The 16,436-nt window shown below is 61.2% G+C and overlaps 3 protein-coding genes across 5 annotated transcripts; all 3 read right to left on the bottom strand.

Moving 5' to 3' along the window:
- Positions 1-568: 568 nt before the first annotated feature.
- RIN1 (Ras and Rab interactor 1) lies at positions 569-5,956 on the bottom strand. Its single transcript, XM_086676836.1, has 10 exons — positions 5,399-5,956; positions 5,085-5,265; positions 4,872-4,986; positions 4,700-4,772; positions 4,464-4,555; positions 3,563-4,306; positions 3,030-3,335; positions 2,587-2,718; positions 2,298-2,449; positions 569-1,316 (listed from the first exon to the last, which is right to left on the bottom strand). Exons 1-10 carry the CDS (start codon positions 5,482-5,484, stop codon positions 822-824), a joined length of 2,376 nt encoding a protein of 791 aa, XP_086532962.1. The 5' UTR covers positions 5,485-5,956; the 3' UTR covers positions 569-821.
- A 550-nt stretch (positions 5,957-6,506) lies between these two features.
- On the bottom strand, positions 6,507-13,791 carry BRMS1 (BRMS1 transcriptional repressor and anoikis regulator). 3 transcript variants are annotated; one of them, XM_086676838.1, is made up of 11 exons: positions 13,648-13,791; positions 11,960-12,266; positions 10,747-10,892; positions 10,582-10,672; positions 10,289-10,416; positions 10,049-10,128; positions 9,871-9,967; positions 9,196-9,288; positions 7,962-8,026; positions 7,473-7,512; positions 6,507-7,064 (listed from the first exon to the last, which is right to left on the bottom strand). In XM_086676838.1, exons 3-11 carry the CDS (start codon positions 10,883-10,885, stop codon positions 7,057-7,059), a joined length of 741 nt encoding a protein of 246 aa, XP_086532964.1. In that variant the 5' UTR covers positions 10,886-10,892; positions 11,960-12,266; positions 13,648-13,791; the 3' UTR covers positions 6,507-7,056. The 3 variants fall into 3 exon arrangements, with proteins under 3 accessions (XP_086532964.1, XP_086532965.1, XP_025771235.1); XM_086676839.1 differs by having other exon boundaries at positions 9,871-9,934; XM_025915450.2 differs by lacking the exon at positions 11,960-12,266 and having other exon boundaries at positions 13,648-13,781.
- A 258-nt stretch (positions 13,792-14,049) lies between these two features.
- Positions 14,050-16,333, bottom strand: B4GAT1 (beta-1,4-glucuronyltransferase 1). Its single transcript, XM_025915655.2, has 2 exons — positions 15,155-16,333; positions 14,050-14,909 (listed from the first exon to the last, which is right to left on the bottom strand). Exons 1-2 carry the CDS (start codon positions 16,208-16,210, stop codon positions 14,718-14,720), a joined length of 1,248 nt encoding a protein of 415 aa, XP_025771440.1. The 5' UTR covers positions 16,211-16,333; the 3' UTR covers positions 14,050-14,717.
- Positions 16,334-16,436: the final 103 nt, after the last annotated feature.

Raw genomic sequence — 16,436 nt, 5'->3', positions numbered from 1 at the left:
CCTCCCGGGAAATCTCTTGTGAGGTCCAAAAGAGTTAAGTGCGGAGAAAATGGTTTCCGAGCACCCCCCGCCCCCACCGCCTCCATTTCAGAAGCCCACTTCCCCTGTCCAATACCCCTGGGATGCAAGGGCACTGGCAGGATCTCCCATCTTGAGGAAAGACTGGGGCCTGGGTGCTGTCTGGGCAGAGCCTGGTCTCCAGGATCTCCCCCACGCTGGCGAGAACCTTCAGTGAATGCAGACAACAGACCCTTGGAGGGGGTCCTGCTAACATCCCACCTCCCTCCCTCCCCTTGCCTCCAGTCTGAGTTCTGCTTTGGAGCAAAACCGTCCACTTGACCCCCGCAGGACTTCGGCGAGAAGGCAGGGCAGCAATGGCACCTCCACTCTGCAGGTGAGGACACTGAAGCTGGGAGCTGCCGGCCCTCTAGGCAGGCTAGGGCTGGACTGGGCTCCCCGGAGGAGGTGAAGCCTTTCAGGGCCTTGAAGCCCCCAGCCTGGAAGGGCTGCCTGCGTAGTGCCCCATTCCTTTGCCAGAGGTCGGGCACACTGACCACTACAGGCTGGCTGACCTCCGGCGGGGAGACCCCCCTCCGCTTTATTCCGGTGCTCTGGGGCTACAGCTGCAGCCAGTCTGGGGACCACCCCAGCAGGTGTGATCACAGAGACAAATATCAGACAGAGCTGGTGGCGGACACGGGAGCGGCCCGGGGTGGGGCTAGATGGCGGCTAAGAGGGGTGGGGCTGATGGCCGGCTCTGAAAGGCCTTCCCAGCAAGCTCAGGGTTTTCTGTCCCAAATGGCCCTTCTGGCCGCTCCCGGCTACTCCTCTGCTGCTCTGCTTCCCTCAGCCTCTGGTCCCCCCGGTGGGGCAGGGCCCCCCCTGGCCTGGCCCACGCTTCCCTGCACCCTCTCGGCAGTTGTCTCAGACTCTCCCCTGCTGTCCCCAGGACCAGCCTTGACCTCGATGATCCCATCTCCCCGGCCCCCTTCCTCCTCCTCCCTGCCCCCTGCCTCCAGCTCCCCACTGTCCCTCTCTGTTGTAGCCCCAGGTGCGGCCCCATGGGTGTCGGGCCGCTCGGCCTTGCGATAGACGAGGTAGCCGGTTGTGGGAAGCCTGTGGACCAGGGCTCCAGGAGACAAGCAGTGGTAGCCCTGTTCCCTGTACAGGAAGAGGCCGAATGTGTCAGGCTGGGTCACTCGGAACTTCGTGGCACAGAGCTGGTTCAGGGTGGCAACTGAGGCCCCTGGGGGCACAGCCAGGGTCTTGGAGGTACAGCCACTGCTGGGGTCCTGATAGGCCACTCGGAGGAGGTGCTGTGCAGGAGGAGAAGCGAAAACGAGAGCTCAATCCTGCCTGGTATATATCTGCCCACAGAGCTTGAGGCCCCCAGTGCAGACTCCTCACTGGGTGGTATAGATCCAGCGGTAGAACCAAGTGACAGAAGCTTTTTGGACAAGGTGAGCTTCAAGCAGGGCTCTGAGGAAGGGAGAGAGCTGTGTTGGCTAGTGGGTCATAGCTGCAGGCAGGCCGGGAGGATGGCTCCCGCACGCCCCTGCAGGGAGCCTAACAACCTTACTACTCTGTGCCCTCAGCACTCGTCCTGCATGAACTCATTTAAGTCTGACATCCACCCCACGAGGTAAGTACCATGACCTCATTTTATAAAGAAATCGAGGCACAAAGGGGTGACATAACTTGCCCACGCTCCTGCAAATAGAAAGTAGCAGAGCCCGCCCGGACTTGAACCCAGGATCTGGCTACAACGTCTAAACTCTTAACCAAGGCTAGGAAGGATCCCTTGACTGGATGGAGGGGAAGGCGAGGGGAGCATGGGCTGGGAGCCCGACTCCAGGAAAGGCCAGAGCCCCATGTGGGGGCTGGAAGACAGGATTTGGGGCTTGAATTTGCCACCCATGTCCCTTTCCCTCCCCGTGTCTTGTCTGTTTCCTTATCTGTAGAATGGAGAGAGTAATGGTCCTAATAATGGAAACTTCAGAGTTTCTATGAAGCTGCGGGGCCGAGCCCCTAGAGCATGGAGCACGGTGCCGGCACATGGAATGCACCCTGTCTAGAAAGGCTAGGCTTTGACATTGGGTCCACACAGGGTGCTGTTTCTCCGGCATGGTGATGTAGGACCAGAATTTCCCCTGCTGGGTCTCACTGGGAAAAGGAGGGGACTGCGCAGGAAGGTGCCAGAACCAACAGGCACCCCTGCCCCACCCCTACCCCCCACACCCCACCCCCTGGGGGCTTGGCGGTGGGGGGGGGGGTGGGCAACGTGGAGGCCCTGTTACCTGGAAGCTGTGGGTGGCAGGCAGGCGGCGCTGCTCCCAGAGGCTGAGGGAACGTTGTAGCTCCTGGGAGGGGCTCAGGGGGAGCATGTGGGCCTGGTCCAGGCCACTCAGCAGGGCCAGGCTGGCCGAGAGGCTGGTCAGGTAGTAACCACCTGGGACACGAGGGGAAGAATGTAGCTCAGGCTGAGGGTGGGTGACCCTTCCCCAGACCCCACCACCTACTCGGGGGCCCCTAAGGCATCCCGGCCCCCCACAGACAGGCAGGTGGCCCGAGGAGGGGCTGCCTCACCCTCTCCGGTGAGCAGGGTGGGCTCCAGAAGCTCTGACATGTACTCAGCCTCCAGCAGCAGCTCGGGAAGGTCGCACTGGGCCAGGACGAGGCTCAGCAGCGGGAGGAACGCGTCTGCCCCTGCACCCTCCCCTGTGGGGTGATAGAGGAGGAAGCTTCAGACTCCTCTGGGGTCCCAGGGTCGGTATCCACGCCTTGCCTCATACGGTGACCCTCCCCTCCACCCGCCAGGCCTTGGGTGATGTGGTCTCTATGGCAACCACCGATAGGGGCTGTGGAGAGGAGGCTCTACTCTCTGGGCCTCAGTGGCACCATCTGTGAGATGGGAGTGTTGGACCCATCCCCCCACCTGTGCTGTTCTGGAATTTCTGCGCCACCACCCCTCCCCGCCCCCCCCCCCCACTCGGCAGGGGGCTGGCAGGGAGTGGTAGGAGGGGGCCTACCGGCCTGGGTCCTCAGGGCTGTGTAGAGCAGCTTGCAAGCCTGCAGGAGCCGCTTGACCTGGGCACTGGGTGAGTAGGCACGGAGCAGCTGCAGCAGCTTCTGACGCACCTGCTCCATCTCTCCCGGGGAGGGCAGGCTCAGGTGGGACCCAAAGGCTCCGGGGCCCTGGGACCGAGCCAGGCGGAGGCCCTCAGCCAGGCGGCCCAGGGAGCCGTCGGCAGAAAGCCGGCGCCGCAGGCGGGCCGCCAGGATGGGCCTGAGAGGCTTGAGCACGGAGCGATGCAGAGACTTCTCCAAGATGTGTTCTGCGGGGGAGAGGCGGCCAGGGTCAGGGGAACGAGGGTGCGAGTGGGAGCCAGAGTCCCAGGGCGGAGGTGGGGGGGAGAGGGGGTGTAGTTGGGGAGGAAGAGAGGTGAAAGGGAGGGGGAGACCTGGGGAGGTGGGAGAATAGCAGGGGAGAGGCGGGGAATGGGTAGTGCTGGAATGAATGGAGAGGTGGGCCGAGCCTGTGAAGCCTGGGCCGGAGTCTCACCCAGTCTCTCAGGTGGCAGCAGCTTCTCAGGGCCCAGCTCTGCGCTCAGCATGGCCCGAGCCCGGCTCAGTGCCTCTCGGACACCCTGCAGCTCCCGGGGCTCGGGGCCGGCCCGCACCTGGGTCAGCAGGTCCTGCACCAGCTGGCCGACGGCCGTGTGTCGGTCCTCCACCAGCGCCGTGGCTGCCCGGCCCACCTGCCGCTCCGGGGCCAGCAGGGAGCAGAAGGCAGAGCTCATGGACCGAAGCAGCGGCCGCCGGCGGCGGCGGCCCAGGCGGGGTGAGGTGGCTGGGCTTCCCCGGGACCCTGGCGCCCCCTCTTCTTCTGAGCTGCTGGGGGAGCCACAGTCTACCTCCTGGAGGGAGGGCAGGGGTGGAAGGCTGGGGCTGGCACTCCCTGGCACACGGTACCCCACAGAGCTCTCCCTCCGCAGAAGCTGGTGAGGGGGTAACCTTTCTGTCTGGTTGGGGGCTGCCCCCGGCAGCACAGGGACCGGGGGAGGTGGCATGGCAGGTGGAGACAGAGGGCTGGAGGTCTCCGTGGACACGCGTACTTTGAAGCTCCTCTTGAATTTCTCCCGCTTGGTGGGGCCCAGGTCCCCTGGGAACAGGGGATTGAAGAAGCACAGGGCAGCTCCTGTGCCCTGGTCCAGCTCTTGCGGGGACCGGGGCTTCAGCCGGGGCAGCAGCGGGCCTTCAGACAGGCCCGGCTGAGCCTTGGTATTGAGGGAGGAGCTCCAGAACTCTAGGGAAGAGAAAGCATTTGGGGGTCTCAGGGAGGCTTGGGGAGGGTGCCCGACCGAGGGAAAGGCACAGGCTCAGGCTGTGTGCCCATGTGCCTTCTCTTTCCCCCTTGGCCTCAGCTTGTCCATCTGTGCAATGGGTAGCAGAGGACCCCTTACCGATGCCCAGATGGGAGATGGCTTCCAGTTCCTTGTGGGTGGCTGCCTGGCAGATGGCTCTGGGGAGCTGGAGTGGGAGGAGAAGGATGTCCCTGAGGCCAGAGAGGGAAACAGAAAGCCAGGGGTGAGGGATGTTCAGGGCTCTGGGGGCTAGCAGGACCTGGAGGGGCTGGGAGGACAGGATGTCCCAGGGAGCAGGGACCAACGCAGACCAGGCGCCCTGCGGCCAGGCTCACCGGGTATGGCAGTAGGCACAGATGAGCTGGACCAGGTCTGGGAACGTGAGCTCTGAGCCCTCCAAGGAGACGCCTGAGAGACGGACGGGAAGTGTGGTTGTTTTCTGGGGAACACCCCCGTGCCCTGCCCTGACTGCTTCCAGCCCCTACCCCCCAGGCCAGTCCCGCTCACCCCCAGGGCTCTCCTGGATGTAGTGGCTAGAGACAAACGAAGGGCCGCTGGCCTCGGGCAGCCTCACGCATAGGGCCTGGCACCCACGAGTGTTAGATTTCCGCACCAGGAACGTCTGCAAGGGACAGGGGTCGGGGGCTCGGGACCTCCGTGTCCAGCCTCTCTCCCCGCCACCCTCCGCTGGCCAGTCCTGGGGTCAGGGGCCAGACTCACCCCTGGGGGCTCAGTCCTCAGCACGTGCAGTGCAGCCGCCGCGTTGGCCCGGAGCTGCAGCCACACGGGCCGTGTGCGCAGCAAGCGCTCCCGCAGGCTCACGGTGCGCCCGGGCCGCTGGGGCCCACCCGCCGGCCCCCCGCTGGCCCCAGGCACGTCGTAGAGCGGGTCCTGGGCTGGCCTAGGAGTGGTCACCAGATTGGAGCAGGGGTCCGGGGGGTGGGACCCTTGCCCGACCCTTTCCTCCTTCTCTGCCCTGGGACAGACTGCCGTCCCTCCCTGCCCCACCGGGCTGCCCTTCCAACTTCACTAACTTTTCTCTCTCCGGGTGCCCAGGTGCGAAGTTGGACAGGCTGGGGGCTCCGAGAGGGCCTGCTTCTGGCTCCCCAGGGGTTTCCATGGCTGGGAGCTCCTTCGGTTTCTCCCCGGTTTCTCCCAGGACTCAGGAAGAGAATCCAGCCCCCAAGGCAACAGCGCGCTCACATTCCCGGTGGTGAGTAACACTTCCTGAGGGCGGTTCGCCCTGTCACGCCCCGCCAGTTAACTCTTGTGTGTCCACTCAGCCCGGGCAGTGCCCACTTCCTCTTTGTTCTGGGCCCAGCCTAAGGGGGCAGGCATCCCCCTCCGTAGAAGTGCCACCCCAGGAGCCCCAGCTGCGGGGCCACCACCCCCGCACAGTGCATCCTGAAGCCTTACCAGCCTCCCCAAACCACACAGGCAGGCGGGAAGGGGTTAAGCTGGGCCCTTCTGGGTCCCCACAGGCCCAAGTCTTGCCCTTGGGGCACCTTTAAGTCTGTGGTCAATTGCTCATCTGTGCGTGGTCTTGGGGTCAGCCCTGTGGGAGAGCACCCCCTGCTGGTCACAGATGACTCATCCCCCCAGCCTAACTTAGGTTTTGGAATATCAGGTTGCTATGGAGAAAGGATGCTGTGTCTCCATGGAAACTAACCCCTTTGCTTAACTGAGGTTCTGGGGGTGGTTCTAACACTCGGCTCTAAATGGTGGGGGGGGGGGTTTGGTTGTGAGGTCGTCAGCACACGGTGCTGCCAGCTGCCTCCTACGCACACAGGCCCGGCCAGCCTGCCTCACCAATCTGCCAAGTGACTGGGGCAGGTGCAGGCATGACCCAGTCTCCAAGCACAGAGCACACGGTCCCCTTCTCCACCCCAGAACACGTGGTCTGCCTGTGCCACATGTTGCTTTGGGCTTTGCTCACGAGCCCCTGGTCATCCAGGGCCCGGTCCCCCACTCCTGGAGGGTATGGTGGGAGAGCCACCCCCTTACCCTCTCTATACCCCGACTCAGAGCAGGTAGGCTCCTGCTGTAGGAAGGTACCAGGGACCTCAGAAGAGACTGCCCTACTCAGGCTCCCCCCATGAGAGCCCTGATTCCCTTGCAAGGCATAAATCAGACACACATAGGTCATGGCAGAGTCCCAGGAAAGGTTTTAATTCCAGTCCCTGAAATCTGGGAGACAGATACCAAGAACCTCCTTGAGAAGACTCGGGGAGCCTTCTCATCTCTAGCGACAGCCAGGAGAGACAGGCCCCCAAAATGTAATTCCCGGGTCAGAGATCCCACGAAGTGGGGCCCAGATCACTGGCTCAGCGACTGGTCCGAGGTCAGCAGAGAGGATGTTGCTTTGGCTTAAGATGAGCCACATCTTCTTTGTCTGGGAGGGCACAGAGGAGGCTGACCTTTGGGAGGGGAAGGTGGTGGCGGGCTCACTGGGGACGGAGGAGACAGTCTTGCCTGGCTAGGGCGGCTCTGGGCCACAGCTGTGCAGGCCTCCGAGGAGGGCAGAGGAGTCCAGACCAGTGGTGGCTGGAGAGGAAGGCCCAGCAGCAGCACCAGGGAGCTGTCTGGCTAGACCCTGAGGGGTTTGTCAGTCCGCCTTCCCACAGCAGGAAAATGCAAATCCTGGGGTTGCTGCCAGCTGCTCTGAGGGGCCCCTTGGCCCTGAACAGCAGGGTCAAGGTCCTGAGGGAAGGCGGGAGGGGGGAAATCGCCACAGGTGAAAAGGTGAACCAAAAAGGGAGGAGCACCATTGCCTGTGGGGGGCTGGGAGGAGCAGCCTCGGTCTGGCCCAGGGCAGCTCTACGGCCATGGGCCCACCAGGGCCACCCCACTGCTGGGGCTCAGCATTCCAGCCCTCCCTGACCAGTCCTGGTTGTGGGGGGGCTCCATCCCCTAGCCCCATCGACCTAGAGCTTCCCCACCCCCACCCTGGCTCCTGCTCCCCAAACTCCCAAAGTGCCCTCAGACCCAGATCGCTCTAACTGGGGCCACTGATCTGACACAAGCACTACCTCTTTCTGGGCTCCTTTCTAGGAGGCTGGGCTGGGGGAGGGGGGCGGCAGGAGGCAGAGCAGCTCCTGTGGTTCTTACCATCTGCTTTTCTCTTCTGAGGGGACACAGCCGCCCTAGCCTGGGTGGGTGAGAAGAAGAGCCCCCCTTGAGAGTCTGCCTCCAGCTTGGCAAGTGCCCTCCTCCACATCAGCCTCTGGGGGGGGCGGGGGAGGCTGCCGGGTCAGTGCTGCATCCACACGGGTGGGGAGCGGAGGACCCTTTCTAGGCAAGGCTGTGATGTGGTCTCCCAGTCAGAGGCCAGGCCAGCCCAGCTGCCTTCCCGCCTTCCCTCCCTCCCTTCCCCCTATCCCATCAAAACCTGCCCTGGAAGGAGGAAGGGGCGGACACAGACTAAAAGGTCCCTCTTGCAGGGAAGCCTCAGGCAAAGGGGGGCCTGTGAGCTGACAGCGATGCCAGGGGACCTGGGCTGAAGGCAGGAGGCGCCGAGGGACGAGCAGAGCTCTCAGGCCCTCAGGAAGCCCACGTGTGGTGAGCCTGCAAGACCAAAGCAGGGGGTGCCGGCCCCACCTTTTTGATAGCTGTCCAGTCCTCCAGGATGTCAATCTCCTGCAGCATGTACACGATGTAAGGACCTGCAGCGGGGGTCAAGGAAAGCAGGAAGCCCAGTGGAGGGGGTAGGCAACAGGCCTCTGCCCCTCTGCCCCTCTGCCCGGGAGCTCCAACACTTGGGGGAGGTGGCACCACGGTGGGGAGGGGCTCAGGACCAGAGTTAGAAAGCAGGCTCCACCTCCTACCTCTTGGTTCCCAGGTTCTTGGGGTGGGGCCTATGGGGGGTACGGAGCCACACCCCTACCTACCCTTGGCTCCCCCTCACTTCCTCTCTCCAGTTTAAAGGTCAGCAGTCCAACACCCATTCCACCCACTCAGGGACCTTGCTCCTTCTGTTCTGACCCCTCATCCGGCCCCTTCTACACATACACTCCAGTCTCTTCCATCGTGGAGGTGATCCTCCCTTGGTCTCACGATCCCCTCTGGGGACCATCCGCTCTGTCCTCTGTACCTGATATCTGCATGCCCTCACCTCCATTCACCCGTCAAGGCCTTGCAGCCCTGTCTCCTCCCTCCCTGCCTGGACTGCCTGCCATCACCAGGCAGCCAGCGCCCCGAGAACCTGAGGCCGCGGAAACACCCGGTGTGGAGACAAGGGCATGAGAATTCCGTTCAAGTCTGTGCTGGACGACGTCAGGAGGGACAGAGGCTCAGCAGACCCTGGGCTGAAAGGGCTCATGCCTAAGGTGACAGGCAACTATTCCTATATGGGATGCGGGTGCCCCCAGTTTAGGCCACGGGGGTGCAGAGGAGAGAGAAGCCATAGCCACTGGGGAGGCGGCGGCCGGGGGGAACCAGGAGAGGCTTCACAGAGGAGGTAACATGTGAGACAAGCACCGGAGGGGCAGAGACGGGCAGCAAGGCATCCCGAGGGAGGAAAGTGGGGGTGGGTGGGGTGGTGGGACAGTCTGGGACCCGTCTGGGATGGGACGTTGTGGGAAAGCCAGAAGGGCCTCAAAAGAAGTTATGGGGAGTCACTGAATGGACGCTCCTGTGTCTCTAGGGTCCACACAGCCCAGGAGAGACCCAGGGCCCCACAGAAACTCCCTGACGGTTGGATTTGCCTGGACAGGGCTACGTGAGGCCAAATGACCATAAATGCGTCTAGTCTGACTCTGTCCTCCGTGTCCTCCACCCCCTCCCCCAGTCTGGACGTCCCGCCCAGTTTGGGTGCTCGTGGGTGGAAGGATACCAGAAACGAGAGGCGCCTTCTTCCTCTTGCTGGGCGGCAGAGAATCCCAAGTCTTTGCACTGCTTCCGGCATGGAGTCTGTCATCCCACCACTCTGTGCCCCCAGACCCGGAGTTAGGAGCGAGGCGCCGGAGCCCCTGGGGCACCCTACCCTTGTAGCCTGGGCCTTTCATGCGAGCCAGGCCGTCCCTGACCCCTCCTCTGCCTCCCGCGGTGGTGGAGGGCACCCTCGCCCGGGGCTTGGAAGCTGAGCTCAGGCCCAGATGGCACAGCTGTGCAGGCCAGGGAGAGAGGTCTGTGCACTTTGGTGAGCCCGGTTTCTTCAATTGTTTAGGGGATAGTGGGACAATGACAATTCTGGCCTCTTTAGGACCCCATACGAACACAGGCGCTGTGGACGCAGAAGGGACTGTGGCTATTGTACGGGCGGGTGCGTCAGAATGACACCTCCTGTTCTGGAAAGAGAGCAGGGGCCGAGGAGGGTACGGAGACCCATACTTTGTGAGCCTCCACTCTACACCAGGCACTGGGCCGGGTCCTTTCTGTGCCTGGTTCCACTTAGTCCCCACAGTAACCCCAAGAAGCAGGTCCTCCTCCACGCCCCTCGGGCGGGCAGGGCAGCAGAGGCCCCGCCAAGGGGTGGGCACGTACAGAGCAGGGTCCAGGGCAGCCTCACCAGAGCTGATGTCCAGGCTCTGGCGGTCCTCTTCCAGCCTCTGGATCCGCTCCTGCAGCTCCCCCTGCAGGGTGTCGTAGAGCAGCAGCTTCTCACTCTGGAAGGGGTGGGGCCGCTCAGCAGGGCTGCAGGGCCCAGCCACTTCCGTTTGCCTCCCCCAGCGCCCAGCCCCATTCACCTCCAGGTGCTGCTTGGCTCCCTGCAGCTCACACTCGTACTTATTCCGGATCACGTCCAGGCAGAAGCCCTTGTAGATCCCTGCAGGGGGAGGGAGATGGGAGGCCCCGCTTGGCCAGGGACCCGTGGCTCCAAAAAGGGGAGCCAGGAGCAGGGCTGGGCAGGGATGAGAAAAGAAGGGAACCATGGGCTCTGGCAGAGGAGGAGGGAGGGGGTCCAGAGCACAGGACAGCCCGCAGACCTGCCACCTGAATGCGGATCTTGAGGCTCCGCTGCAGCCCCCCCAGAGGCTCTGTGTATTCAGGCGCTCTCTCAGCCCCCACTTCCTCCAGCCGCACCCTCAGCTGACTCAGCCGTTCCCTGAACAACCTGGGGGGTAAAAGGCAGCATGTTTGTCCGTCAAACACGAGGCCAAGCGCCTGCTCCGTGGCAGGCCCCGTGCGTGAGGCCCTCGGCCACCCCTGCCCGGCACCAGGCCCGCTGCCTCCTCACCCCGGGTTCCTGAAGACCCGGCCCTGGGCGCCCTCCACTCACTTCTCCTTTAGCTCTGAGAACTGCTTCTCCAGGTCCAGCATCTCGTTGACGCACTCGCCGCGACGCCGCTCGTAGTCCTCATCGTCCATCTCTGGGACAAGAGGCCGGTCAGGGCTGGCTGGGGAGGAGCGGGCGGGCACCGGGGTGTATGCCGTGGGGGCTCACCTGAGCTCTCCTCCTCTGACTCGGTCTGGCTGCCGCTCCGTTCCTCCTCGCTCTCTTCCTCCTCCCCATTCATCTCAGCGGCTGAATCACCCTCTGCTTCCATCTCTTCTGTGTCTTTGCCTGGAGGCTGCACGGGCATCTGGGCTCTGGGAGAAGGAGGGGAGCCATCACTTGCCACTGCCCTTAGTTCCAAGCAGGAGACTGGCCCTGCCGGGAGTCGAACCAAGCCCTGTCTGCACATCTCCCAGAAGCCTGGGAGCCGTGGAAACGCTCACATCCTTGGACGCTGTTGGCGATCCCAGTCTGCGGAATGCCGGCCAAGGGGATGGTCCAGAAGATGGGAAACACCGATGGGTTCCCCACTGCCTCTGGGACTGGGCCCAAACTTGTGACTGCACTGGTCCATTTTCCTCACCCCACTATCTAAGGGTCAGTCGTTAAGTACACCATTCCTTCCTCCTCTTCACGCCTTCCTGCTGATCCCTCTGCCTGGAGTGACCTCACTTTTCTTTTGGAGAACATTCTGCAATCCTCTTGTCCTCTCACTGTGCTCTGGGTCAAAGCCCACGTCCTTCTGCTTCCTCTGGAGCCTCATGCTAACAGCGTCCCCATCTCCACTGCTCCTGCAGCTCTCCCTCTTGATGGCTCCTTCCCAGGAAACTTCAGGCGTGATCAGTGCTACCCCCCCCCCCCCCACCATTTAGAAACAGCAGAAACACAAGACCTTGCCCCATTCCACTTAACCGCTCCCCATCTCCCACTTCACAGCTACACTCTTCAAGGCTCTGGCTGTTCCTACTCTTGAATCCCCAGGGTGTTCCATTCCATTTCTCTATGCATCGCCCTCGGCTGAGGCGAATCATGTGGCCTTAAGCGACAACCTCCTTGTGCCCAGTGCCAGTATTTTTTAGTGCTTATCTTAGTTGACTTCTCAGCAAGAATGAACACTATTAATCATTCCTTCTTTTAGATACTCATCTGGTATTTACTAAAGGTCTAATATACGCCAGGTACCGTCAGACGGTACAGCAGACGCTGTGCTCAACGAGGCAAACACACAACTTGAGATAGACCTCAAGTTTACAGGTTCCTGGGAGAGAGGCAGAGAAGTGGAAATGTACTGTGGTGTGAGAAGAGTTAAGACTGGGGAGGGGGGCATATGGCAGAGCCATCTAACTGGAACCTGGAGCTGGCTCCAACGGTGAGGGCTTACAGGGGAAGATCCTTGCTGCATCAGCAGGGAGGGCTTGCAGACAGATGAGCTGGGATGGCTGGGGAGGGAACTTTCCAAGCAGACCGAATAGCATGTACAGAGACCCCAAAACGAGAGAAAGGGCAGGGTGGGGGGCAGAGGAGTGTGAGCCTCAGAGAGAAGTCTGGGCTGCAGAGATGTGATGGTCATCAGCATATAGTGAGTTCTTCAGGCCTTGGGAGAGGGTGCGACCAGCAGGGCAGAATGTGTGGAGAAGAGGTCCATGATGGAACTCCCAGGGTCACCAGAGGGACAGATGATGAAACCCCTGCAAAGGAGAAGGAAATTAGCAAGAGGCGGAAGAGGAAAAATTCAGTCACGGGAGAAAGAATTTTAGGAGGAAAGAGCGGTAACAGTGCTGCCAAGAGGTCACCTACGAGGAAGACTAAATAGTCCTCTCAACAGATAATCTCTCTGCCTACTGGAGGCTTCTATTTGGTGATGTTCTTCCCACTTCCCCGGGCACGGCTTTGTAGTCCTTTACATGCACGTAGACACCACTCCCTCCGGGAAGCCCTATTTATTTACGTGTCCTCCCTGCCCATTTTCACGTTTGCCCAACCAGGCTGTAAGCCTCACCAGGGCAGGGATGCACATGTACCTTATTCATCCGGCATAGTACTTACTCACTTCACGGCTAGAGCATGTGCGAATACAAACTAAACAAAGCACACTCTTGGGGCGCCTGGGTGGCTCAGTCAGTTGAGCGACTGACTTCGGCTCAGGTCATGATCTGGCGGTTTGTGAGTTCAAGCCCCTCCTCCAGCTCTATGCTGAGAGCTCAGAGCCTGGAACCGGCTTCAGATTCTGTCTCCCTCTCTCTCTCTCTGCCCCTCCCCCGCTCAAGCTCGCTCGCGTTCTCTCAGAAAGAAACATAAAAAAAAAATTAAAGCACACTCTTTCAGGGCAGGCATTTATTTCTTGGTCGCCCCAGGGCCCTGTAGTGGTAGCAAACCCACCAGGTACTGTTCGCTTTCCTCGACACCAATTCCAGTTCTGTAAAACAACTGGCTCACAGGACGGTTTAGTCACATTCCTCAATGATTTCACAAATGATCTGAACCTGACCTGAAAACCCTCAGTTCTCCAAACCAGCCTCATCTTTCCCATTGTCAAGCCCCAGTTCCTGCAGTTCCCAAATTTTGCAATCCCTCTTCATTGTTAAATGTATACGTTTACTTTGTCTCCAGCGGTCTCTGATTCTAACGAGTGAGCCAATTTAATCACAACCTCCCCTCCTTACCCTGGTGCAAAAAGAGGGTAACCCTCGCCATTCTGAGTGTTGTAAAGATTGCAAGGGAAAAGGGACGGAAAGGAAACTTGTAAGGCGCTGGGCACACTCAATTTATATTTTTAGAAAGTGAGCAAGCATTTCGAGGGCAGGCCTCTACAGAAGACCGATTCTTCTCCCTCGAGGAAGCCAACCCACACCCTGCGCGGCGCGGCGCGCCAGGACCCTCCCGCCCGGTTCCATTCCCGTCTGCGCCGGCGCCGCGGGCGGGGCAATCACTGGCTCTTCGGCGGCCAGCTGCGGCCCCGCGGCGCCGCACGCGTCCGGCCGGTTAGGTCCCCGCTTCCGCCCTGACTGGGCTAGCTCCGACCCACTGGCCAGAGGGGCCGAACCAGGTGCCATGAGCAGCGTTACGCACCGCGGCGAGTGGGGCCTCCGGGTTGACGCCTGAAACTCCCTAAGAGGTGCCCGCGGCCGCCGGGCTCCCGGAAGCGTCGCGCCCTTGCCTCTTCCCCGGGAGGCGGGGCCCGCCGCACTTCCGTGTACGCGATCAGGAGGCGCCCGTCGCCGAGCTCACATTTGGGCAGCTGGGGGCGAGGCATGCTGGGATACCGCGGGGCCGGTCTCCATAGCAACCGGCCGAAATTCGCGCAGGCCTACGGCTGGTGGAGAAGGCCCTTGTGGTTTTCTTGCCCCGCTGTCCGCGCCCCTCGGTCCGCAGCGACCTCCTTCCCCGGTCCCCCCGCCCCTCGCGTGAAAGGGAAGAACCGGCGACCCCACCCCCTGCACGCCAGGTTCGGGAGAGTAACGGAGCCAGCTGTAGGTGTGAACACTCATTTATTTACATATGGTCATCGGTAGGCAAATAGCCCAGCCCAGCCTGTTCGAGGGTACAGATCTGGCACGGAACCTGCAGACTCTTCCTTTCTCCAGAGCTCCTGAAGGCGGAGGCCTGGAAGAACCAGGAGGTGTAGGCTTCTGCCCGAAAGCTAAGAAGTAAATCCAACGCCTCCATCTGATTTCTTTCCAAAAAGTTCATTCTGTTAAGTCCTCCGACTTCCCAGTTCTGCCCTGTTCATACTCTTTGCTCTCCTACTGCCCACCCACCCAAGATTGTTAATAATAATAACAACAATAATACTGTAATAATATTAATAATACTTCACATTTGTACGAAGCTTACAGAATGTTTTCACATGTAGCATCTCATCTGAGCCTCCCAACAGTTCTGTGAGGTAGGTATTTTTCACCTCCCTTTTTACAGATGGGATAACTGAGGCTCAGAGAGGAAATGGGATTTGCTCAAGGCCACACAGCTAGTTAGTGGTAAAGCTAGGACTTGATCCCAGCACCCCATATTCAAGTCCAGTGTTCCAACACCACAGCTACCACCGTAAAGTGGAGTGACATTTCTTACCCCTGTCAGGCCTGAGGGACGGCCTAAGGAGGGAAGAGGCTGAGACTTCTCGGACTAGGGGAGGGAAGGGCTCAGCAGTGACGAGGGGAGTCGGGGTACTTGGCCTTCAACTCCTGTTTGAACTGGCGGTAAAGGATCTTATTGTGCTGATTTTCGGCCTCCTTTTGGGGATGGAACTTCAAAGCTTCCTTGAAGCCCTTATGAACCAGGAAACCTTCGTTCAGCACCTCGAAATCAAATCCTGCCACGTGCAGCTCACAGGCCTGTTGGGGGAGAGACAGGTCAGCGAAGTTGGATGACATTTCTAGGGCCAAGACTGACATCCCTAAAGCCTCTCTCCAGCATCCCCACTCCTCTGGAGGCATGCTGGATCTTCCACACCATCCAGCCACCTCCTGAACTATGACTGTCCTTCCTCATTGGCTCTTTTCCATCCAGGACTACTCCTAGCTCCCAGAGCCCGCCATTCCTCCTACCCCCTTTCCCCTGCCCTCTCCCTTTTGGGCACCTGGCTGATGCGATTGAAGCCGTACTGCCGAAAGCGCTCGTCGAAAGTGGGCACCTTGCCTCCGGCCACGTAGAATGGTTCCCAGGGGTCCTGCCAGGGAACCACATAGGCAGGCCTCAGCAAGGTCTCTTCCGGCAGGTTGACCCAGCGGGAGTAGTTGGTGGGCGCCTGGCAGGGCGTGCACAGCCCATAATAGAAGGGCCGCACCTCGCCTACTTGATAGAGCTGCAACAGCTCGTTCTTGTTCGTGGGCATGCGGCGTGCTCGGCGGATCTCAAAGGCAGGCACCACCAGCGCTGTGCCCGCCCACTGCTTGCTCTGATCCAACATTTCCCTCAGGCCTCTCCATAGCCCCTCGCTGGGCACCATGTCCACGTCGATTACCAGGGCATAGTTGGCCCCCTCACGGGCCAGATTCCTCAGCAGATTATTGGGGTAGGAGACATTGGTGCCCAGCGCATAATTGATCCCGGGCTGGGCCACCCTGGCTAGCTTGTCAAAGACCTCCTGGCAGGACCGCAGCAGGGCAAACTCCCCCGGTTCCCGGGGATCGGGCACAGCGGCCTCATAGCGCGAGGGGCACACAAGGTGCATGGCCACCCTGGCGCGCATATCAGGGCAGTGGCTGCTCAGCGCGTAGGTCAGCACCGTGGCTAGTTGCGCCTCCTCCTTGGTGGCCGCGAACACCGACACGGATAGCGGGCCCTCCCAGCGCTCCAACAGGCCCGACAGGTGCAGCAGGTTGTCTACGCTGGCATGCGTGGCCAGGATCACATCATTGGGGTCCATGGTGGTCTTCAGGAGGCCCCTGTAGACTCGGTAGTCGCCACTGGCGTCCAGGACGCCTCCAGAGGCCAGAGCGGTACGGAGCTGCGCCTTGACCTGGTCCACGGACCGCGGGGACGGGGGAAAGAACTCGAAATACTGGTCTTGCTCCTCCTGCCCGTGCAGCCCGGACAGCAGCGACAGGTAGAGCAGCTGCAGCATCGCCACCAGCATTAGCGCGGCCAGAAGCAGCTGGTAGAAGGCGCACCGGATGGCGTAGGACATCTGCATGGCTCTCGGGGCTCCGAGCGCGCAGCAGGGACCACCGGGCCGCAGCCTTTGCCAGCCGCCGCAAGCCCGGATTTACCGCAGCCTGCCGAGCACAGCCGAAGCGAGCCGAGGCGAGCCGAGCCCGGCGTACCATCCCCTCCCGAGAGGGGCTCGGGGTGCGCCAGCTCGCCCCCTGCGCGCGAGGAGGAGCTACTGCATCCGCCGCCGCGCCGCGCTTTGCAAACCC

The sequence above is a fragment of the Puma concolor genome, chromosome D1 (genome assembly GCF_028749965.1).
Source record: "Puma concolor isolate L17-30 chromosome D1, mPumCon1.1.hap2, whole genome shotgun sequence".
NCBI classification, from domain to species: Eukaryota; Metazoa; Chordata; class Mammalia; order Carnivora; family Felidae; genus Puma; species Puma concolor.
The sequence above is the reverse complement of the archived record's forward strand: the minus strand, read 5'-3'. Positions and strand labels throughout refer to the sequence as shown.